The sequence below is a fragment of the Chiloscyllium punctatum genome, chromosome 29 (genome assembly GCF_047496795.1).
Source record: "Chiloscyllium punctatum isolate Juve2018m chromosome 29, sChiPun1.3, whole genome shotgun sequence".
NCBI classification, from domain to species: Eukaryota; Metazoa; Chordata; class Chondrichthyes; order Orectolobiformes; family Hemiscylliidae; genus Chiloscyllium; species Chiloscyllium punctatum.
Genome location: NC_092767.1, coordinates 73,573,162 through 73,600,600, shown reverse-complemented (window position 1 = coordinate 73,600,600; position 27,439 = coordinate 73,573,162). Strand labels below are relative to the sequence as shown.

General features: G+C 55.5%; 1 protein-coding gene across 5 annotated transcripts in view; it reads right to left on the bottom strand.

Annotated features, from left to right (window-relative positions):
- Window positions 1–639: 639 nt before the first annotated feature.
- The window catches only part of klc3 (kinesin light chain 3), a 113,368-nt gene continuing 86,568 nt past the window's right edge, over window positions 640–27,439 (bottom strand). For all 5 annotated transcript variants that reach the window (XM_072549414.1, XM_072549416.1, XM_072549417.1 and 2 more), the window contains one exon: window positions 640–1,264. In XM_072549414.1, the coding sequence (XP_072405515.1) occupies window positions 1,175–1,264 (90 nt within the window). In that variant the 3' untranslated portion in view covers window positions 640–1,174. The remainder of the gene's footprint in view (window positions 1,265–27,439) is intronic.

The following is a 27,439-nucleotide window of genomic DNA, read 5'->3' as shown; positions in this document are numbered from 1 at the left end:
AGAAGCACTTGCCTCTTGGCTTGGAATTGTGGAATTCCAGCAGGATGAGAAGCCCTGGGGAGGAGCAAACTGGGAGCCAGGAACAAGTGCCCATAAACGCTCGTCATGACAAAAATCTCAAAGGGCTGGAAAGAGATCCAAGCGATGGCCCTGATTGTCCTGTCAGCAGCAGTGATCGGGAGTGGGATGGATGTCCCTTGATAGCTCAGCACAATATTTACCTGGCTGATAGACTGTGGAACTCGCTATCTTGGGGCATCCCAGGGACGTTTGGGCGGGGTACATCAGTACGAGGAGGTAAGGAATAGGGTAAGGTGAATAGGATGAGGGGAGATGGGGTGGAAGGAGGCTTGGGCATGGCAAAAATACCAGTATGGATCTGCAGGGCTGAATGGCCTGTTTCCACTCTTAAAAAAAAAATCACAAAAAATAACTGGTTGTGAATTTGACTCAAATGAAGTGGAGAGAGAGAGGAGCTGAAAGTGTGTTGCTGGAAAAGCACAGCAGGTCAGGCAGCATCCAAGGAACAGGAGAATCAACGTTTCGGGCATCAGCCCTTCTTCAGGAATCAGGGCTTATGCCCGAAACGTTGATTCTCCTGTTCCTTGGATGCTGCCTGACCTGCTGCGCTTTTCCAGCAACACATTTTCAGCTCTGATCTCCAGCATCTGCAGTCCTCACTTTCTCCTGGAGAGAGAGAGGGGCAAATTGCAACAGTGACACAGAGGGGAAAGCAGAGGTACCCAAGGGAGGTTCCAAATACAGGATATTACCCAAAAAAGGTACAAGGTTGTGCGGTCCTACTTCTTTTCAATCTTCAAGTATAGATCCAGGGAAGTTGGATGAAAACACAAGGGAAAGGAATTGAAGGGAATCGGTTGATGGGATAGTATGGTGTGAAGAAAGCAGGGAGGAGATTGATGTGGAGTGTAAACGACAGCAAGGATTGGAGGGGCTGAATGGTCTTTGTGCCATTGACTTTAAGGAGCTACACGATGCAGACAAACCCCGCAGAGCTGAAGGAAGGAGTTTGGCTGCACCGGACACCAGGGTCTGTGAGTGCAGTTCCAGGAGGGGGTTAGAGAGCACATGCACTGTGGGATGGGGAGCTGGGAGGGGCAGATGGAGAATACACGGCAGAGTCCTGAGTCAGTTCAGATGCTCCTGATGTGTCCTAGCCCGAGTCGGTCAGAGAGCTGCGACGTGCCAAATGAGTGTGGCTGGTGCTCAGAATGCGGGAATCCGTCAGACTGCTGGGAGGTTGCTGCAGCGGAGAGAGAGAGAGAGAGACAGAGAAAACAGAGGGCAGTGAATAAAACCAAGATACAGCCAGATCATCACCACCTTGACAAGGCCAGTTAAGGAAAGGAAGCAAATCACAGCCTGCTCAGTATTATCCATATTCTGTGAACAAACAAGAAAACTGGGAACATTGGTCCAGATATTCCTGCTTAAGGGCTGGGGTGCAGCCTAAACCCACAATTTAAGGGCCCTCAGGGACTCCAAGCGCAGCTCTGGCCATGGGACCCAGCCCCTCTCAGCACTCACTCAGTACTGCACTGTGGACCCAGACCCTCACAACACTCACTCAGTACTGCACTGTGGACCCAGACCCTCACAACACTCAGTACTGCACTGTGGACCCAGCCCCTCTCAGCACACATTCAGTACTGCACTGTGGACCCAGCCCCTCACAACACTCACTCAGTACTGCACTGTGGACCCAGACCCTCACAACACTCACTCAGTACTGCACTGTGGACGCAGACCCTCACAACACTCACTCAGTACTGCACTGTGGACCCAGACCGACAGCACACACTCAGTACTGCACTGTGGACCCAGCCCCTTACAGCACTCAGTACTGCACTGTGGACGCAGACCGACAGCACACACTCAGTACTGCACTGTGGACCCAGCCCCTTACAGCACTCAGTACTGCACTGTGGACGCAGACCCTCACAACACTCACTCAGTACTGCACTGTGGACCCAGACTGACAGCACACACTCAGTACTGCACTGTGCTCCCAGACCGACAGCACACACTCAGTACTGCACTGTGGACCCAGACCGACAGCACTCACTCAGTACTGCACTGTGGACCCAGACCGACAGCACTCACTCAGTACTGCACTGTGGACCCAGACCGACAGCACTCACTCAGTACGGCACTGTGGACCCAGACCCTCACAACACACACTCAGTACTGCACTGTGGACCCAGACCGACAACACACACTCAGTACTGCACTGTGGACCCAGCCCCTTACAGCACTCACTCAGTACTGCACTGTGGACCCAGACCCTTACAGCACACACTCAGTACTGCACTGTGCTCCCAGACCCTCACAGCACACACTCAGTACTGCACTGTGGACCCAGACCCTCACAACACTCACTCAGTACTGCACTGTGGACCCAGACCCTCACAACACTCACTCAGTACTGCACTGTGGACCCAGACTGACAGCACACACTCAGTACTGCACTGTGCTCCCAGACCGACAGCACTCACTCAGTACTGCACTGTGGACCCAGACCCTCACAACACACACTCAGTAATGCACTGTGGACCCAGACCCTCACAACACACACACAGTACTGCACTGTGGACCCAGCCCCTCTCAGCACACACTCAGGACTGCACTGTGGACCCAGACCCTTACAGCACTCACTCAGTACTGCACTGTGGACCCAGCCCCTCACAACACTCAGTACTGCACTGTGGACCCAGACTGACAACACTCAGTACTGCACTGTGGACCCAGACCGACAGCACACACTCAGTACTGCACTGTGGACCCAGACCCTCACAACACACACTCAGTACTGCACTGTGGACCCAGACCCTCACAACACACACTCAGTACTGCACTGTGGACCCAGACCCTCACAACACACACTCAGTACTGCACTGTGGACCCACACCGACAACACTCACTCAGTACTGCACTGTGGACCCAGACCCTCACAACACTCACTCAGTACTGCACTGTGGACCCAGACTGACAGCACACACTCAGTACTGCACTGTGCTCCCAGACCGACAGCACTCACTCAGTACTGCACTGTGGACCCAGACCCTCACAACACACACTCAGTAATGCACTGTGGACCCAGACCCTCACAACACTCACTCAGTACTGCACTGTGGACCCAGCCCCTTACAGCACACACTCAGGACTGCACTGTGGACCCAGCCCCTTACAGCACACACTCAGTACTGCACTGTGGACCCAGACCCTCACAACACTCAGTACTGCACTGTGGACCCAGACTGACAACACTCAGTACTGCACTGTGGACCCAGACCGACAGCACACACTCAGTACTGCACTGTGGACCCAGACCCTCACAACACACACTCAGTACTGCACTGTGGACCCAGACCCTCACAACACACACTCAGTACTGCACTGTGGACCCAGACCCTCACAACACACACTCAGTACTGCACTGTGGACCCACACCGACAACACACACTCAGTACTGCACTGTGGACCCAGCCCCTTACAGCACTCACTCAGTACTGCACTGTGGACCCAGCCCCTTACAGCACACACTCAGTACTGCACTGTGCTCCCAGACCCTCACAGCACACACTCAGTACTGCACTGCGGACCCAGCCCCTTACAACACACACTCAGTACTGCACTGTGGACCCAGACCCTCACAACACTCACTCAGTACTGCACTGTGGACCCAGACCCTCACAACACTCACTCAGTACTGCACTGTGGACCCAGACTGACAGCACTCACTCAGTACTGCACTGTGGACCCAGACCCTCACAACACACACTCAGTACTGCACTGTGGACCCAGACCGACAGCACTCACTCAGTACTGCACTGTGGACCCAGACCCTCACAACACACACTCAGTACTGCACTGTGGACCCAGACCGACAGCACACACTCAGTACTGCACTGTGGACCCAGACCCACACAGCACTCACTCCGTAATGCAGTGTGGACCCAGCCCCTTACAGCACACACTCAGTACTGCACTGTGGACCCAGACAGACAACACTCACTCAGTACTGCACTGTGGACCCAGACCGACAGCACACACTCAGTACTGCACTGTGGACCCAGCCCCTTACAGCACACACTCAGTACTGCACTGTGGACCCAGACCGACAGAACACACTCAGTACTGCACTGTGGACCCAGACCGACAGCACACACTCAGTACTGCACTGTGGACCCAGACCCTCACAACACTCACTCAGTACTGCACTGTGGACCCAGCCCCTTACAGCACACACTCAGTACTGCACTGTGGACCCAGCCCCTCTCAGCACACACTCAGTACTGCACTGTGGACCCAGACCGACAGCACTCACTCAGTACAGCACTGTGGACCCAGCCCCTTACAGCACACACTCAGTACTGCACTGTGGACCCAGACCCTCACAACACTCACTCAGTACTGCACTGTGGACCCAGACCGACAGCACACACTCAGTACTGCACTGTGGACCCAGCCCCTCTCAGCACACACTCAGTACTGCACTGTGGACCCAGACCGACAGCACTCACTCAGTACCGCACTGTGGACCCAGACCGACAGCACACACTCAGTACTGCACTGTGGACCAAGACCCTCACAACACTCACTCAGTACTGCACTGTGGACCCAGACCCTCACGACACACACTCAGTACTGCACTGTGGACCCAGACCCTCACAACACTCACTCAGTACTGCACTGTGGACCCAGCCCCTTACAGCACACACTCAGTACTGCACTGTGGACCCAGCCCCTCTCAGCACACACTCAGTACTGCACTGTGGACCCAGACCGACAGCACTCACTCAGTACTGCACTGTGGACCCAGCCCCTTACAGCACACACTCAGTACTGCACTGTGGACCCAGACCCTCACAACACTCACTCAGTACTGCACTGCGGACCCAGACCGACAGCACCCACTCAGTACTGCACTGTAGACCCAGACCCTCACAACACACACTCAGGACTGCACTGTGGACCCAGACCGACAGCACACACTCAGTACTGCACTGTGGACCCAGACCGACAGCACACACTCAGTACTGCACTGTGGACCCAGACCCTCACAACACACACTCAGTACTGCACTGTGGACCCAGACCGACAACACTCACTCAGTACTGCACTGTGGACCCAGACCGACAACACTCACTCAGTACTGCACTGTGGACCCAGCCCCTTACAGCACACACTCAGTATTGCACTGTGGACCCAGACTGACAACACTCACTCAGTACTGCACTGTGGACCCAGACCGACAGCACACACTCAGTACTGCACTGTGGACCCAGACCCTCACAACACACACTCAGTACTGCACTGTGGACCCAGACCGACAGCACTCACTCAGTACTGCACTGTGGACCTAGACCCTCACAACACACACTCAGTACTGCACTGTGGACCCAGACCGACAGCACACACTCAGTACTGCACTGTGGACCCAGACCCTCACAACACACACTCAGTACTGCACTGTGGACCCAGACCCTCACAACACACACTCAGTACTGCACTGTGGACCCACACCGACAACACACACTCAGTACTGCACTGTGGAGCCAGCCCCTTACAGCACACACTCAGTACTGCACTGTGCTCCCAGACCCTCACAGCACACACTCAGTACTGCACTGTGGACCCAGCCCCTTACAGCACTCACTCAGTACTGCACTGTGGACCCAGCCCCTTACAGCACACACTCAGTACTGCACTGTGGACCCAGACTGACAACACTCACTCAGTACTGCACTGTGGACCCAGACCGACAGCACACACTCAGTACTGCACTGTGGACCCAGACCCTCACAACACACACTCAGTACTGCACTGTGGACCCAGCCCCTTACAACACACACTCAGTACTGCACTGTGGACCCAGACCCTCACAACACACACTCAGTACTGCACTGTGGACCCAGACCGACAGCACACACTCAGTACTGCACTGTGGACCCAGACCGACAGCACACACTCAGTACTGCACTGTGGACCCAGCCGCTCACAACACACACTCAGTACTGCACTGTGGACCCAGACCGACAGCACACACTCAGTACTGCACTGTGGACCCAGACCCACACAGCACTCACTCCGTAATGCACTGTGGACCCAGACCGACAGCACACACTCAGTACTGCACTGTGGACCCAGCCCCTTACAGCACTCACTCAGTACTGCACTGTGGACCCAGACCGACAACACTCACTCAGTACTGCACTGTGGACCCAGACTGACAACACTCACTCAGTACTGCACGGTGGACCCAGCCCCTTACAGCACTCACTCAGTACTGCACTGTGGACCCAGACCGACAACACTCACTCAGTACTGCACTGTGGACCCAGACTGACAACACTCACTCAGTACTGCACTGTGGACCCAGACCCTCTCAGCACGCACTCAGTACTGCACTGTGGACCCAGACTGACAGCACACACTCAGTACTGGGGACAGGGCCTGGGAAATGAATATTCAAGGCTACATGTGTTATCGTAAGGATAGACTGACGGGCAGAGGGGGTGGGGTGGCCTTGTTGGTAAGGGAGGATATTCAGTCCCTTGCGCGGGCGGACCTAGAGTCAGGGGATGTAGAGTCAGTGTGGATAGAGCTTCGAAACACTAAGGGTAAAAAGACCCTCATGGGAGTCATCTACAGGCCCCCAAACAGTAGTCTGGATGTTGGAGGTAAGTTGAATCAGGAGCTGAAATTGGCTTGTCGCAAAGATGTTACTACAGTTGTTATGGGGGATTTTAACATGCAGGTAGACTGGGAGAATCAGGATGGTATCGGGCCTCAAGAAAGAGACTTTGTGGAGTGCCTCAGAGATGGATTTTTAGTGCAGCTGGTGCTGGAGCCGACCAGGGATAAGGCGATTCTGGATCTGGTATTGTGTAACGAACCAGAATTGGTCAGTGACCTCGAAGTGAAGGAGCCATTGGGAAGTAGTGACCATAATACAATAAGCTTCAATCTGCAATTTGAGAGGGAGTGGGTACAATCTGAAGTGACAATATTTCAGTTGAATAAAGGGAAATATGGAGCTATGAGGGAGCAACTGGCCAAAGTTCAATGGTTTAATACCTTAACAGGGAAGACCGTGGAGGAACAATGGCAGATATTTCTGTGTATAATGCAGAAGATGCAGGATCAGTTCATTCCTAAAAGGAAGAAAGATCCCAGGAGGAGACATGGGCGGCCGTGGCTGACAAGGGAAGTAAAGAAACATATAAGGTTAAAAGAGAAAAAGTATAACTTAGCGAAGATAAGCGGGAAAACGGAGGACTGGGAAGCTTTTAAAGAACAACAGAGGATTAGTAAGAAGGAAATACGCAGAGAAAAAATGAGGTACGAAGGTAAACTGGCCAAGAATATAAAGGAGGATAGTAAAAGCTTTTTTAGGTATGTCCAAGGCAAAAAAATGGTTAGAACAAAAATTGGGCCCTTGAAGACAGAAGCAGGGGAATATATTACTGGGAACGAAGAAATGGCAGAGGAATTAAATGGGTACTTCAGATCTGTGTTCACTGGGGAAGACACAAGCAATCTCCCTGAGGTAACAGTGGCTGAAGGACCTGAACTTAAGGGAATTTCTATTTGCCAGGATTTGGTGTTGGAGAGACTGTTAGGTCTGAAGGTTGATAAGTCTCCGGGACCTGATGGCCTGCATCCCAGGGTACTGAAGGAGGTGGCTCGGGAAATCGTGGATGCGCTGGTGATTATTTTCCAGAGTTCAATAGAATCGGGGTTGGTTCCTGAGGATTGGAGGGCGGCTAATGTTGTGCCACTTTTTAAGAAGGGTGGGCGGGAGAAAGCAGGAAATTATAGACCAGTTAGTCTGACCTCAGTGGTGGGAAAGATGCTGGAGTCTATTATAAAGGATGAAATTACGGCACATCTGGATAATAGTAACAGGATAGGACAGAGTCAGCATGGATTTATGAAGGGGAAATCATGCTTGACTAATCTTCTTGAATTTTTTGAGGATGTAACTCGGAAGATGGACGAGGGAGATCCAGTGGATGTAGTGTACCTGGACTTTCAGAAAGCTTTTGATAAAGTCCCACACAAGAGGTTAGTGAGTAAAATTAGGGCGCACGGGATTGGGGGCAAAGTACTAGATTGGATAGAGAATTGGTTGGCTAACAGGAAACAAAGGGTAGTGATTAACGGCTCCATTTCGAAATGGCAGGCAGTGACCAGTGGGGTACCGCAGGGATCCGTGCTGGGACCGCAGCTTTTTACAATATATGTAAATGATATAGAAGATGGTATCAGCAATAACATTAGCAAATTTGCTGATGACACAAAGCTAGGTGGTAGGGTGAAATGTGATGAGGATGTTAGGGGATTACAGGGTGACCTGGACAAGTTAGGTGAGTGGGCAGATGCATGGCAGATGCAGTTTAATGTGGATAAATGTCTGGTTATCCACTTTGGTGGCAAGAACAGGAAGGCAGATTACTACCTCAATGGTATCAAATTAGGTAAAGGGGCTGTTCAGAGAGATCTGGGTGTTCTTGTCCACCAGTCAATGAAGGCAAGCATGCAGGTACAGCAGGTCGTGAAGAAGGCTAATAGCATGCTGGCCTTCATAACAAGAGGGATTGAGTATAGAAGCAAAGAGGTGCTTCTGCAGCTGTACAGGGCCCTGGTGAGACCACACCTGGAGTACTGTGTACAGTTCTGGTCTCCAAATATGAGGAAAGACATTCTGGCTATTGAGGGAGTGCAGCGTAGGTTCACGAGGTCAATTCCTGGAATGGCAGGATTGCCTTACACGGAAAGACTGAAGCGACTGGGCTTGTATACCCTTGAGTTTAGAAGACTGAGAGGGGATCTGATTGAAACGTATAGGCTTATGAAAGGACTGGACACTCTGGCAGGAGGGAACATATTTCCGTTGATGGGGGAGTGCCGAACCAGAGGACACAACTTAAAAATACTGGGTAGACCATTTAGGACAGAGATGAGGAGAAACTACTTCACACAGAGAGTGGTGGCTGTGTGGAATGCTCTGCCCCAGAGGGCAGTGGAGGCCCAGTCTCTGGATTCTTTTAAGAAAGAATTGGATAGAGCTCTTAAAGATAGTGGAGTCAAGGGGTATGGAGATAAGGCTGGAACAGGATACTAATTAGGAATGATCAGCCATGATCATATTGTATGGCGGTGCAGGCTCGAAGGGCAGAATGGCCTACTCCTGCATCTATTGTCTATTGTCTATTGTCTATTGTCTACTGCACTGTGCTCCCAGACCGACAGCACTCACTCAGTACTGCACTGTGGACCCAGACCGACAGCACACACTCAGTACTGCACTGTGGACCCAGACCCTCACAACACTCACTCAGTACTGCACTGTGGACCCAGACCCTCACGACACACACTCAGTACTGCACTGTGGACCTAGACCCTCACAACACACACTCAGTACTGCACTGTGGACCCAGACCCTCACAACACACACTCAGTACTGCACTGTGGACCCAGACCGACAGCACACACTCAGCACTGCACTGTGGACCCAGACCGACAGCACTCACTCAGTACTGCACTGTGGACCCACACCGACAGCACTTACTCAGTACTGCACTGTGCTCCCAGACCGACAGCACTCACTCAGTACTGCACTGTGCTCCCAGACCGACAGCACTTACTCAGTACTGCACTGTGCTCCCAGACCGACAGCACTCACTCAGTACTGCACTGTGGACCCAGACCCTCACAACACTCACTCAGTACTGCACTGTGGACCCAGACCGACAGCACACACTCAGTACTGCACTGTGGACCCAGACCGACAGCACTCACTCAGTACTGCACTGTGGACCCAGACCCACACAGCACACACTCAGTACTGCACTGTGGACCCAGACCCACACAGCACTCACTCCGTAATGCAGTGTGGACCCAGACCCAGACCCACACAGCACTCACTCAGTACTGCACTGTGGACCCAGACCGACAGCACATACTCAGTACTGCACTGTGGACCCAGACCCACACAGCACACACTCAGTACTGCACTGTGGACCCAGACCCACACAGCACTCACTCCGTAATGCAGTGTGGACCCAGACCCAGACCCACACAGCACTCACTCAGTACTGCACTGTGGACCCAGACCGACAGCACACACTCAGTACTGCACTGTGGACCCAGCCCCTTACAGCACACACTCAGTACTGCACTGTGGACCCAGACCCTCTCAGCACGCACTCAGAACTGCACTGTGGACGCAGACTGACAGCACACACTCAGTACTGCACTGTGGACCCAGACCCTCACAACACACACTCAGTACTGCACTGTGGACCCAGACTGACAACACTCACTCAGTACTGCACTGTGGACCCAGACCGACAGCACACACTCAGTACTGCACTGTGGACCCAGACCGACAGCACACACTCAGTACTGCACTGTGGACCCAGACTGACAACACTCACTCAGTACTGCACTGTGGACCCAGACTGACAACACTCACTCAGTACTGCACTGTGGACCCAGACCGACAGCACACACTCAGTACTGCACTGTGGACCCAGCCCCTCTCAGCACACACTCAGTACTGCACTGTGGACCCAGACCGACAGCACACACTCAGTACTGCACTGTGGACCCAGACCGAGAGCACTCACTCAGTACTGCACTGTGGACCCAGACTGACAACACTCACTCAGTACTGCACTGTGGACCCAGACCGACAGCACACACTCAGTACTGCACTGTGGACCCAGCCCCTCTCAGCACACACTCAATACTGCACTGTGGACCCAGACCGACAGCACACACTCAGTACTGCACTGTGGACCCAGCCCCTCTCAGCACACACTCAGTACTGCACTGTGGACCCAGACCCTTACAGCACACACTCAGTACTGCACTGTGGACCCAGACCGACAGCACACACTCAGTACTGCACTGTGGACCCAGCCCCTGACAGCACACACTCAGTACTGCACTGTGGACCCAGACTGACAACACTCACTCAGTACTGCACTGTGGACCCAGACCGACAGCACACACTCAGTACTGCACTGTGGACCCAGCCCCTCTCAGCACACACTCAGTACTGCACTGTGGACCCAGCCCCTTACAGCACACACTCAGTACAGCACTGTGGACCCAGACTGACAACACTCACTCAGTACTGCACTGTGGACCCAGACCGACAGCACTCACTCAGTCCTGCACTGTGGACCCAGACCGACAGCACACACTCAATACTGCACTGTGGACCCAGCCCCTTACAGCACACACTCAGTACAGCACTGTGGACCCAGACCCTCACAACACACACTCAGTACTGCACTGTGGACCCAGACCGACAGCACACACTCAGTACTGCACTGTGGACCCAGACCGACAGCACACACTCAGTACTGCACTGTGGACCCAGCCGCTCACAACACACACTCAGTACTGCACTGTGGACCCAGACCGACAGCACACACTCAGTACTGCACTGTGGACCCAGACCCACACAGCACTCACTCCGTAATGCACTGTGGACCCAGACCGACAGCACACACTCAGTACTGCACTGTGGACCCAGCCCCTTACAGCACACACTCAGTACTGCACTGTGGACCCAGACCCTCACAACACTCACTCAGTACTGCACTGTGGACCCAGACCGACAGCACACACTCAGTACTGCACTGTGGACCCAGACCCTCACAACACTCACTCAGTACTGCACTGTGGACCCAGACCCTCACGACACACACTCAGTACTGCACTGTGGACCTAGACCCTCACAACACACACTCAGTACTGCACTGTGGACCCAGACCCTCACAACACACACTCAGTACTGCACTGTGGACCCAGACCGACAGCACACACTCAGCACTGCACTGTGGACCCAGACCGACAGCACTCACTCAGTACTGCACTGTGCTCCCAGACCGACAGCACTTACTCAGTACTGCACTGTGCTCCCAGACCGACAGCACTCACTCAGTACTGCACTGTGGACCCAGCCCCTTACAGCACACACTCAGTACTGCACTGTGCTCCCAGACCCTCACAGCACACACTCAGTACTGCACTGTGGACCCAGACCGACAGCACACACTCAGTACTGCACTGTGGACCCAGACCCTCACAACACTCACTCAGTACTGCACTGTGGACCCAGACGCTCACAACACACACTCAGTACTGCACTGTGGACCCAGACCGACAGCACACACTCAGTACTGCACTGTGGACCCAGCCCCTTACAGCACACACTCAGTACTGCACTGTGGACCCAGACCGACAGCACACACTCAGTACTGCACTGTGGACCCAGCCCCTTACAGCACACACTCAGTACTGCACTGTGGACCCAGCCTGACAACACTCACTCAGTACTGCACTGTGGACCCAGACCGACAGCACACACTCAGTACTGCACTGTGGACCCAGACCCTCACAACACTCACTCAGTACTGCACTGTGGACCCAGACCGACAGCACACACTCAGTACTGCACTGTGGACCCAGCCCCTCTCAGCACTCACTCAGTACTGCACTGTGTATCCAGACCGACAGCACTCACTCAGTACTGCACTGTGGACCCAGACCGACAGCACACACTCAGTACTGCACTGTGGACCCAGACCCTCACAACACTCACTCAGTACTGCACTGTGGACCCAGACCCTCACAACACTCACTCAGTACTACACTGTGGACCCAGACCCACACAGCACACACTCAGTACTGCACTGTGGACCCAGACCCTCACAACACTCGCTCAGTACTGCACTGTGGACCCAGACCGACAGCACACACTCAGTACTGCACTGTGGACCCAGCCCCTTACAGCACACACTCAGTACTGCACTGTGGACCCAGACCCTCTCAGCACGCACTCAGAACTGCACTGTGGACGCAGACTGACAACACTCACTCAGTACTGCACTGTGGACCCAGACCGACAGCACACACTCAGTACTGCACTGTGGACCCAGACTGACAACACTCACTCAGTACTGCACTGTGGACCCAGACTGACAACACTCACTCAGTACTGCACTGTGGACCCAGACCGACAGCACACACTCAGTACTGCACTGTGGACCCAGACCCTCACAACACTCACTCAGTACTGCACTGTGGACCCAGACCCTCACAACACACACTCAGTACTGCACTGTGGACCCAGCCCCTCTCAGCACACACTCAGTACTGCACTGTGGACCCAGACCGACAGCACACACTCAGTACTGCACTGTGGACCCAGCCCCTCTCAGCACACACTCAGTACTGCACTGTGGACCCAGACCGACAGCACTCACTCAGTACTGCACTGTGGACCCAGACCCTCACAACACTCACTCAGAACTGCACTGTGGACCCAGACCGACAGCACACACTCAGTACTGCACTGTGGACCCAGACCGACAGCACTCACTCAGTACTGCACTGTGGACCCAGACTGACAACACTCACTCAGTACTGCACTGTGGACCCAGACCGACAACACTCACTCAGTACTGCACTGTGGACCCAGCCCCTCTCAGCACACACTCAGTACTGCACTGTGGACCCAGACTGACAACACTCACCCAGTACTGCACTGTGGACCCAGACCGACAGCACACACTCAGTACTGCACTGTGGACCCAGACCGACAGCACACACTCAGTACTGCACTGTGGACCCAGCCCCTCTCAGCACACACTCAATACTGCACTGTGGACCCAGACCGACAACACTCACTCAGTACTGCACTGTGGACCCAGCCCCTCTCAGCACACACTCAATACTGCACTGTGGACCCAGACCGACAGCACACACTCAGTACTGCACTGTGGACCCAGCCCCTCTCAGCACACACTCAGTACTGCACTGTGGACCCAGACCCTTACAGCACACACTCAGTACTGCACTGTGGACCCAGACCGACAGCACACACTCAGTACTGCACTGTGGACCCAGCCCCTGACAGCACACACTCAGTACTGCACTGTGGACCCAGACTGACAACACTCACTCAGTACTGCACTGTGGACCCAGACCGACAGCACACACTCAGTACTGCACTGTGGACCCAGCCCCTCTCAGCACACACTCAGTACTGCACTGTGGACCCAGCCCCTTACAGCACACACTCAGTACAGCACTGTGGACCCAGACTGACAACACTCACTCAGTACTGCACTGTGGACCCAGACCGACAGCACTCACTCAGTCCTGCACTGTGGACCCAGACCGACAGCACTCACTCAGTCCTGCACTGTGGACCCAGACCCTCACAACACTCACTCAGTACTGCACTGTGGACCCAGACCCTCACAACACACACTCAGTACTGCACTGTGGACCCAGACTGACAACACTCACTCAGTACTGCACTGTGGACCCAGCCCCTCTCAGCACACACTCAGTACTGCACTGTGGACCCAGACCGACAGCACACACTCAGTACTGCACTGTGGACCCAGACCGACAGCACACACTCAGTACTGCACTGTGGACCCAGACCGACAGCACACACTCAGTACTGCACTGTGGACCCAGCCCCTTCCAGCACACACTCAGTACTGCACTGTGGACCCAGACCGACAGCACACACTCAGTACTGCACTGTGGACCCAGACCGACAGCACACACTCAGTACTGCACTGTGGACCCAGCCCCTCTCAGCACTCACTCAGTACTGCACTGTGGACCCAGACCGACAGCACACACTCAGTACTGCACTGTGGACCCAGACCGACAGCACGCACTCAGTACTGCACTGTGGACCCAGCCCCTTACAGCACACACTCCGTACTGCACAGTGGACCCAGACCGACAGCACACACTCAGTACTGCACTGTGGACCCAGCCCCTCACAACACACACTCAGTACTGCACTGTGGACCCAGCCCCTTACAGCACACACTCAGTACTGCACTGTGGACCCAGACCGACAGCACACACTCAGTACTGCACTGTGGACCCAGACCCTCACAACACACACTCAGTACTGCACTGTGGACCCAGCCCCTTACAACACTCACTCAGTACTGCACTATGGACCCAGCCCCTAACAGCACACACTCAGTACTGCACTGTGGACCCAGACCGACAGCACACACTCAGTACTGCACTGTGGACCCAGCCCCTTACAGCACTCACTCAGTACTGCACTGTGGACCCAGACCCTCACAACACTCACTCAGTACTGCACTGTGGACCCAGACCTTCTCAGCACACACTCAGTACTGCACTGTGGACCCAGACCCTCACAACACTCACTCAGTACTGCACTGTGGACCCAGACCGACAGCACACACTCAGTACTGCACTGTGGACCCAGACCGACAGCACACACTCAGTACTGCACTGTGGACCCAGCCCCTCTCAGCACTCACTCAGTACTGCACTGTGGACCCAGACCGACAGCACACACTCAGTACTGCACTGTGGACCCAGACCGACAGCACACACTCAGTACTGCACTGTGGACCCAGACCGACAGCACACACTCAGGACTGCACTGTGGACCCAGACCGACAGATCACACTCAGTACTGCACTGTGGACCCAGACCGACAGCACACACTCAGTACTTCACTGTGGACCCAGCCCCTCACAACACACACTCAGTACTGCACTGTGGACCCAGCCCCTTACAGCACACACTCAGTACTGCACTGTGGACCCAGACCGACAGAACACACTCAGTACTGCACTGTGGACCCAGACCGACAGCACACACTCAGTACTGCAGTGTGGACCCAGACCCTCACAACACACACTCAGTACTGCACTGTGGACCCAGACCGACAGCACACACTCAGTACTGCACTGTGGACCCAGACCCTCACAGCACACACTCAGTACTGCACTGTGGACCCAGACCGACAGCACACACTCAGTACTGCACTGTGGACCCAGCACCTTACAACACTCACTCAGTACTGCACTGTGGACCCAGCCCCTTACAGCACACACTCAGTACTGCACTGTGGACCCAGCCCCTTACAGCACTCACTCAGTACTGCACTGTGGACACAGCCCCTCACAACACTCACTCAGTACTGCACTGTGGACCCAGACCCTCACAACACTCACTCAGTACTGCACTGTGGACCCAGACCCTCACAACACTCACTCAGTACTGCACTATGGACCCAGCCCCTTACAGCACACACTCAGTACTGCACTATGGACCCAGCCCCTTACAACACTCACTAAGTACTGCACTGTGGACCCAGACCCTCACAACACTCATTCAGTACTGCACTGTGGACCCAGACCCTCACAACACACACTCAGTACTGCACTGTGGACCCAGACCGACAGCACACACTCAGTACTGCACTGTGGACCCAGACCGACAGAAAACGCTCAATACTGCACTGTGGACCCAGACCGACAGCACACACTCAGTACTGCACTGTGGACCCAGACCCTCACAACACACACTCAGTACTGCACTGTGGACCCAGACCGACAGCACACACTCAGTACTGCACTGTGGACCCAGACCGACAGCACACACTCAGTACTGCACTGTGGACCCAGACCGACAGCACACACTCAGTACTGCACTGTGGACCCAGACCGACAGCACACACTCAGTACTGCACTGTGGACCCAGCCCCTCTCAGCACACACTCAGTACTGCACTGTGGACCCAGACCCTTACAGCACACACTCAGTACTGCACTGTGGACCCAGACCGACAGCACACACTCAGTACTGCACTGTGGACCCAGCCCCTGACAGCACACACTCAGTACTGCACTGTGGACCCAGACTGACAACACTCACTCAGTACTGCACTGTGGACCCAGACCGACAGCACACACTCAGTACTGCACTGTGGACCCAGCCCCTTACAGCACACACTCAGTACAGCACTGTGGACCCAGACCCTCACAACACACACTCAGTACTGCACTGTGGACCCAGACTGACAACACTCACTCAGTACTGCACTGTGGACCCAGACCGACAACACTCACTCAGTACTGCACTGTGGACCCAGCCCCTCTCAGCACACACTCAGTACTGCACTGTGGACCCAGACCGACAGCACACACTCAGTACTGCACTGTGGACCCAGACCGACAGCACACACTCAGTACTGCACTGTGGACCCAGACCCTCACAACACTCACTCAGTACTGCACTGTGGACCCAGACGCTCACAACACACACTCAGTACTGCACTGTGGACCCAGACCGACAGCACACACTCAGTACTGCACTGTGGACCCAGCCCCTCTCAGCACTCACTCAGTACTGCACTGTGGACCCAGCCCCTTACAGCACACACTCAGTACTGCACTGTGGACCCAGACCGACAGCACACACTCAGTACTGCACTGTGGACCCAGCCCCTTACAGCACACACTCAGTACTGCACTGTGGACCCAGACTGACAACACTCACTCAGTACTGCACTGTGGACCCAGACCGACAGCACTCACTCAGTACTGCACTGTGGACCCAGACCCACACAGCACACACTCAGGACTGCACTGTGGACCCAGCCCCTCTCAGCACTCACTCAGTACTGCACTGTGGACCCAGACCGACAGCACACACTCAGTACTGCACTGTGGACCCAGACCCACACAGCACTCACTCAGTACTGCACTGTGGACCCAGACCCTCACAACACACACTCAGTACTGCACTGTGGACCCAGACCGACAGCACACACTCAGTACTGCACTGTGGACCCAGACCCTCACAACACTCACTCAGTACTGCACTGTGGACCCAGACCCTCACAACACTCACTCAGTACTACACTGTGGACCCAGACCCACACAGCACACACTCAGTACTGCACTGTGGACCCAGCCCCTCTCAGCACTCACTCAGTACTGCACTGTGGACCCAGACCGACAGCACACACTCAGTACTGCACTGTGGACCCAGCCCCTCTCAGCACTCACTCAGTACTGCACTGTGGACCCAGACCGACAGCACACACTCAGTACTGCACTGTGGACCCAGCCCCTTACAGCACACAGTCAGTACTGCACTGTGGACCCAGCCCCTTCCAGCACACACTCAGTACTGCACTGTGGACCCAGACCGACAGCACACACTCAGTACTGCACTGTGGACCCAGACCGACAGCACACACTCAGTACTGCACTGTGGACCCAGCCCCTCTCAGCACTCACTCAGTACTGCACTGTGGACCCAGACCGACAGCACACACTCAGTACTGCACTGTGGACCCAGACCGACAGCACGCACTCAGTACTGCACTGTGGACCCAGCCCCTTACAGCACACACTCCGTACTGCACTGTGGACCCAGACCGACAGCACACACTCAGTACTGCACTGTGGACCCAGCCCCTTACAACACTCACTCAGTACTGCACTGTGGACCCAGACCCTCACAACACTCACTCAGTACTGCACTGTGGACCCAGCCCCTCTCAGCACACACTCAGTACTGCACTGTGGACCCAGACCGACAGCACACACTCAGTACTGCACTGTGGACCCAGACCGACAGCACACACTCAGTACTGCACTGTGGACCCAGACCGACAGCACACACTCAGTACTGCACTGTGGACCCAGACCGACAGATCACACTCAGTACTGCACTGTGGACCCAGACCGACAACACACACTCAGTACTTCACTGTGGACCCAGCCCCTTACAGCACACACTCAGTACTGCACTGTGGACCCAGACCGACAGAACACGCTCAGTACTGCACTGTGGACCCAGACCGACAGCACACACTCAGTACTGCACTGTGGACCCAGACCCTCACAACACACACTCAGTACTGCACTGTGGACCCAGACCGACAGCACACACTCAGTACTGCACTGTGGACCCAGACCCTCACAGCACACACTCAGTACTGCACTGTGGACCCAGACCGACAGCACACACTCAGTACTGCACTGTGGACCCAGCACCTTACAACACTCACTCAGTACTGCACTGTGGACCCAGCCCCTTACAGCACTCACTCAGTACTGCACTGTGGACCCAGCCCCTTACAGCACACACTCAGTACTGCACTGTGGACCCAGACCGACAGCACACACTCAGTACTGCACTGTGGACCCAGCCCCTTACAGCACTCACTCAGTACTGCACTGTGGACACAGCCCCTCACAACACTCACTCAGTACTGCACTGTGGACCCAGACCCTCACAACACTCACTCAGTACTGCACTGTGGACCCAGACCCTCACAACACACACTCAGTACTGCACTGTGGACCCAGACCGACAGCACACACTCAGTACTGCACTGTGGACCGAGACCGACAGCACACACTCAGTACTGCACTGTGGACCCAGCCCCTCTCAGCACACACTCAGTAATGCACTGTGGACCCAGCCCCTCTCAGCACACACTCAGGACTGCACTGTGGACCCAGACCGACAGCACACACTCAGTACTGCACTGTGGACCCAGACCGACAGCACACACTCAGTACTGCACTGTGGACCCAGACCCTCACAACACTCACTCAGACCTGCACTGTGGACCCAGACGCTCACAACACACACTCAGTACTGCACTGTGGACCCAGACCGACAGCACACACTCAGTACTGCACTGTGGACCCAGCCCCTTACAGCACACACTCAGTACTGCACTGTGGACCCAGACCGACAGCACACACTCAGTACTGCACTGTGGACCCAGCCCCTCTCAGCACTCACTCAGTACTGCACTGTGGACCCAGCCCCTTACAGCACACACTTAGTACTGCACTGTGGACCCAGACCGACAGCACACACTCAGTCCTGCACTGTGGACCCAGCCCCTTACAGCACACACTCAGTACTGCACTGTGGACCCAGCCCCTTACAGCACACACTCAGTACTGCACTGTGGACCCAGACTGACAACACTCACTCAGTCCTGCACTGTGGACCCAGACCGACAGCACTCACTCAGTACTGCACTGTGGACCCAGACCCACACAGCACACACTCAGTACTGCACTGTGGACCCAGCCCCTCTCAGCACTCACTCAGTACTGCACTGTGTATCCAGACCGACAGCACTCACTCAGTACTGCACTGTGGACCCAGACCCTCACAACACTCACTCAGTACTGCACTGTGGACCCAGACCCTCACAACACACACTCAGTACTGCACTGTTGGCCCAGCCCCTTACAGCACACACTCAGTACTGCACTGTGGACCCAGCCCCTCTCAGCACTCACTCAGTACTGCACTGTGTATCCAGACCGACAGCACTCACTCAGTACTGCACTGTGGACCCAGACCCTCACAACACTCACTCAGTACTGCACTGTGGACCCAGACCCTCACAACACTCACTCAGTACTGCACTGTGGACCCAGACCCACACAGCACACACTCAGTACTGCACTGTGGACCCAGCCCCTCTCAGCACTCACTCAGTACTGCACTGTGGACCCAGACCGACAGCACACACTCAGTACTGCACTGTGGACCCAGCCCCTCTCAGCACACACTCAGTAATGCACTGTGGACCCAGCCCCTTACAGCACACAGTCAGTACTGCACTGTGGACCCAGCCCCTTACAGCACACACTCAGTACTGCACTGTGGACCCAGACCGACAGCACACACTCAGTACTGCACTGTGGACCCAGACCGACAGCACACACTCAGTACTGCACTGTGGACCCAGACCGACAGCACACACTCAGTACTGCACTGTGGACCCAGCCCCTTCCAGCACACACTCAGTACTGCACTGTGGACCCAGACCGACAGCACACACTCAGTACTGCACTGTGGACCCAGCCCCTCTCAGCACACACTCAGTACTGCACTGTGGACCCAGACCGACAGCACTCACTCAGTACTGCACTGTGGACCCAGACCCTCACAACACACACTCAGTACTGCACTGTGGACCCAGCCCCTCTCAGCACACACTCAGTACTGCACTGTGGACCCAGACCGACAGCACACACTCAGTACTGCACTGTGGACCCAGCCCCTCTCAGCACACACTCAGTACTGCACTGTGGACCCAGACCGACAGCACTCACTCAGTACTGCACTGTGGACCCAGACCCTCACAACACTCACTCAGAACTGCACTGTGGACCCAGACCGACAGCACACACTCAGTACTGCACTGTGGACCCAGACCGACAGCACTCACTCAGTACTGCACTGTGGACCCAGACTGACAACACTCACTCAGTACTGCACTGTGGACCCAGACCGACAACACTCACTCAGTACTGCACTGTGGACCCAGCCCCTCTCAGCACACACTCAGTACTGCACTGTGGACCCAGACTGACAACACTCACTCAGTACTGCACTGTGGACCCAGACCGACAGCACACACTCAGTACTGCACTGTGGACCCAGACCGACAGCACACACTCAGTACTGCACTGTGGACCCAGCCCCTCTCAGCACACACTCAATACTGCACTGTGGACCCAGACCGACAACACTCACTCAGTACTGCACTGTGGACCCAGCCCCTCTCAGCACACACTCAATACTGCACTGTGGACCCAGACCGACAGCACACACTCAGTACTGCACTGTGGACCCAGCCCCTGACAGCACACACTCAGTACTGCACTGTGGACCCAGACTGACAACACTCACTCAGTACTGCACTGTGGACCCAGACCGACAGCACACACTCAGTACTGCACTGTGGACCCAGCCCCTCTCAGCACACACTCAGTACTGCACTGTGGACCCAGCCCCTTACAGCACACACTCAGTACAGCACTGTGGACCCAGACTGACAACACTCACTCAGTACTGCACTGTGGACCCAGACCGACAGCACTCACTCAGTCCTGCACTGTGGACCCAGACCGACAGCACTCACTCAGTCCTGCACTGTGGACCCAGACCCTCACAACACTCACTCAGTACTGCACTGTGGACCCAGACCCTCACAACACACACTCAGTACTGCACTGTGGACCCAGACTGACAACACTCACTCAGTACTGCACTGTGGACCCAGCCCCTCTCAGCACACACTCAGTACTGCACTGTGGACCCAGACCGACAGCACACACTCAGTACTGCACTGTGGACCCAGACCGACAGCACACACTCAGTACTGCACTGTGGACCCAGCCCCTTCCAGCACACACTCAGTACTGCACTGTGGACCCAGACCGACAGCACACACTCAGTACTGCACTGTGGACCCAGACCGACAGCACACACTCAGTACTGCACTGTGGACCCAGCCCCTCTCAGCACTCACTCAGTACTGCACTGTGGACCCAGACCGACAGCACACACTCAGTACTGCACTGTGGACCCAGACCGACAGCACGCACTCAGTACTGCACTGTGGACCCAGCCCCTTACAGCACACACTCCGTACTGCACAGTGGACCCAGACCGACAGCACACACTCAGTACTGCACTGTGGACCCAGCCCCTCACAACACACACTCAGTACTGCACTGTGGACCCAGCCCCTTACAGCACACACTCAGTACTGCACTGTGGACCCAGACCGACAGCACACACTCAGTACTGCACTGTGGACCCAGACCCTCACAACACACACTCAGTACTGCACTGTGGACCCAGCCCCTTACAACACTCACTCAGTACTGCACTATGGACCCAGCCCCTAACAGCACACACTCAGTACTGCACTGTGGACCCAGACCGACAGCACACACTCAGTACTGCACTGTGGACCCAGCCCCTTACAGCACTCACTCAGTACTGCACTGTGGACCCAGACCCTCACAACACTCACTCAGTACTGCACTGTGGACCCAGACCCTCTCAGCACACACTCAGTACTGCACTGTGGACCCAGACCCTCACAACACTCACTCAGTACTGCACTGTGGACCCAGACGCTCACAACACACACTCAGTACTGGACTGTGGACCCAGACCGACAGCACACACTCAGTACTGCACTGTGGACCCAGCCCCTCTCAGCACTCACTCAGTACTGCACTGTGGACCCAGCCCCTTACAGCACACACTCAGTACTGCACTGTGGACCCAGACCGACAGCACACACTCAGTACTGCACTGTGGACCCAGCCCCTCTCAGCACTCACTCAGTACTGCACTGTGGACCCAGACCGACAGCACACACTCAGTACTGCACTGTGGACCCAGACCGACAGCACACACTCAGTACTGCACTGTGGACCCAGACCGACAGCACACACTCAGGACTGCACTGTGGACCCAGACCGACAGATCACACTCAGTACTGCACTGTGGACCCAGACCGACAGCACACACTCAGTACTTCACTGTGGACCCAGCCCCTCACAACACACACTCAGTACTGCACTGTGGACCCAGCCCCTTACAGCACACACTCAGTACTGCACTGTGGACCCAGACCGACAGAACACACTCAGTACTGCACTGTGGACCCAGACCGACAGCACACACTCAGTACTGCAGTGTGGACCCAGACCCTCACAACACACACTCAGTACTGCACTGTGGACCCAGACCGACAGCACACACTCAGTACTGCACTGTGGACCCAGACCCTCACAGCACACACTCAGTACTGCACTGTGGACCCAGACCGACAGCACACACTCAGTACTGCACTGTGGACCCAGCACCTTACAACACTCACTCAGTACTGCACTGTGGACCCAGCCCCTTACAGCACACACTCAGTACTGCACTGTGGACCCAGCCCCTTACAGCACTCACTCAGTACTGCACTGTGGACACAGCCCCTCACAACACTCACTCAGTACTGCACTGTGGACCCAGACCCTCACAACACTCACTCAGTACTGCACTGTGGACCCAGACCCTCACAACACTCACTCAGTACTGCACTATGGACCCAGCCCCTTACAGCACACACTCAGTACTGCACTATGGACCCAGCCCCTTACAACACTCACTAAGTACTGCACTGTGGACCCAGACCCTCACAACACTCATTCAGTACTGCACTGTGGACCCAGACCCTCACAACACACACTCAGTACTGCACTGTGGACCCAGACCGACAGCACACACTCAGTACTGCACTGTGGACCCAGACCGACAGCACACACTCAGTACTGCACTGTGGACCCAGACCGACAGCACACACTCAGTACTGCACTGTGGACCCAGACCGACAGCACACACTCAGTACTGCACTGTGGACCCAGCCCCTCTCAGCACACACTCAGTACTGCACTGTGGACCCAGACCCTTACAGCACACACTCAGTACTGCACTGTGGACCCAGACCGACAGCACACACTCAGTACTGCACTGTGGACCCAGCCCCTGACAGCACACACTCAGTACTGCACTGTGGACCCAGACTGACAACACTCACTCAGTACTGCACTGTGGACCCAGACCGACAGCACACACTCAGTACTGCACTGTGGACCCAGCCCCTTACAGCACACACTCAGTACAGCACTGTGGACCCAGACCCTCACAACACACACTCAGTACTGCACTGTGGACCCAGACTGACAACACTCACTCAGTACTGCACTGTGGACCCAGACCGACAACACTCACTCAGTACTGCACTGTGGACCCAGCCCCTCTCAGCACACACTCAGTACTGCACTGTGGACCCAGACCGACAGCACACACTCAGTACTGCACTGTGGACCCAGACCGACAGCACACACTCAGTACTGCACTGTGGACCCAGACCCTCACAACACTCACTCAGTACTGCACTGTGGACCCAGACGCTCACAACACACACTCAGTACTGCACTGTGGACCCAGACCGACAGCACACACTCAGTACTGCACTGTGGACCCAGCCCCTCTCAGCACTCACTCAGTACTGCACTGTGGACCCAGCCCCTTACAGCACACACTCAGTACTGCACTGTGGACCCAGACCGACAGCACACACTCAGTACTGCACTGTGGACCCAGCCCCTTACAGCACACACTCAGCACTGCACTGTGGACCCAGACTGACAACACTCACTCAGTACTGCACTGTGGACCCAGACCGACAGCACACACTCAGTACTGCACTGTGGACCCAGCCCCTCTCAGCACACACTCAGTACTGCACTGTGGACCCAGACCGACAGCACTCACTCAGTACTGCACTGTGGACCCAGACCCACACAGCACACACTCAGGACTGCACTGTGGACCCAGCCCCTCTCAGCACTCACTCAGTACTGCACTGTGGACCCAGACCGACAGCACACACTCAGTACTGCACTGTGGACCCAGACCCACACAGCACTCACTCAGTACTGCACTGTGGACCCAGACCCTCACAACACACACTCAGTACTGCACTGTGGACCCAGACCGACAGCACACACTCAGTACTGCACTGTGGACCCAGACCCTCACAACACTCACTCAGTACTGCACTGTGGACCCAGACCCTCACAACACTCACTCAGTACTACACTGTGGACCCAGACCCACACAGCACACACTCAGTACTGCACTGTGGACCCAGCCCCTCTCAGCACTCACTCAGTACTGCACTGTGGACCCAGACCGACAGCACACACTCAGTACTGCACTGTGGACCCAGCCCCTCTCAGCACTCACTCAGTACTGCACTGTGGACCCAGACCGACAGCACACACTCAGTACTGCACTGTGGACCCAGCCCCTTACAGCACACAGTCAGTACTGCACTGTGGACCCAGCCCCTTCCAGCACACACTCAGTACTGCACTGTGGACCCAGACCGACAGCACACACTCAGTACTGCACTGTGGACCCAGACCGACAGCACACACTCAGTACTGCACTGTGGACCCAGCCCCTCTCAGCACTCACTCAGTACTGCACTGTGGACCCAGACCGACAGCACACACTCAGTACTGCACTGTGGACCCAGACCGACAGCACGCACTCAGTACTGCACTGTGGACCCAGCCCCTTACAGCACACACTCCGTACTGCACTGTGGACCCAGACCGACAGCACACACTCAGTACTGCACTGTGGACCCAGCCCCTTACAACACTCACTCAGTACTGCACTGTGGACCCAGACCCTCACAACACTCACTCAGTACTGCACTGTGGACCCAGCCCCTCTCAGCACACACTCAGTACTGCACTGTGGACCCAGACCGACAGCACACACTCAGTACTGCACTGTGGACCCAGACCGACAGCACACACTCAGTACTGCACTGTGGACCCAGACCGACAGCACACACTCAGTACTGCACTGTGGACCCAGACCGACAGATCACACTCAGTACTGCACTGTGGACCCAGACCGACAACACACACTCAGTACTTCACTGTGGACCCAGCCCCTTACAGCACACACTCAGTACTGCACTGTGGACCCAGACCGACAGAACACGCTCAGTACTGCACTGTGGACCCAGACCGACAGCACACACTCAGTACTGCACTGTGGACCCAGACCCTCACAACACACACTCAGTACTGCACTGTGGACCCAGACCGACAGCACACACTCAGTACTGCACTGTGGACCCAGACCCTCACAGCACACACTCAGTACTGCACTGTGGACCCAGACCGACAGCACACACTCAGTACTGCACTGTGGACCCAGCCCCTTACAGCACTCACTCAGTACTGCACTGTGGACACAGCCCCTCACAACACTCACTCAGTACTGCACTGTGGACCCAGACCCTCACAACACTCACTCAGTACTGCACTGTGGACCCAGACCCTCACAACACACACTCAGTACTGCACTGTGGACCCAGACCGACAGCACACACTCAGTACTGCACTGTGGACCGAGACCGACAGCACACACTCAGTACTGCACTGTGGACCCAGCCCCTCTCAGCACACACTCAGTAATGCACTGTGGACCCAGCCCTCTCAGCACACACTCAGTACTGCACTGTGGACCCAGACCGACAGCACACACTCAGTACTGCACTGTGGACCCAGACCGACAGCACACACTCAGTACTGCACTGTGGACCCAAACCCTCACAACACTCACTCAGACCTGCACTGTGGACCCAGACGCTCACAACACACACTCAGTACTGCACTGTGGACCCAGACCGACAGCACACACTCAGTACTGCACTGTGGACCCAGCCCCTTACAGCACACACTCAGTACTGCACTGTGGACCCAGACCGACAGCACACACTCAGTACTGCACTGTGGACCCAGCCCCTCTCAGCACTCACTCAGTACTGCACTGTGGACCCAGCCCCTTACAGCACACACTTAGTACTGCACTGTGGACCCAGACCGACAGCACACACTCAGTCCTGCACTGTGGACCCAGCCCCTTACAGCACACACTCAGTAGTGCACTGTGGACCCAGCCCCTTACAGCACACACTCAGTACTGCACTGTGGACCCAGACTGACAACACTCACTCAGTCCTGCACTGTGGACCCAGACCGACAGCACTCACTCAGTACTGCACTGTGGACCCAGACCCACACAGCACACACTCAGTACTGCACTGTGGACCCAGCCCCTCTCAGCACTCACTCAGTACTGCACTGTGTATCCAGACCGACAGC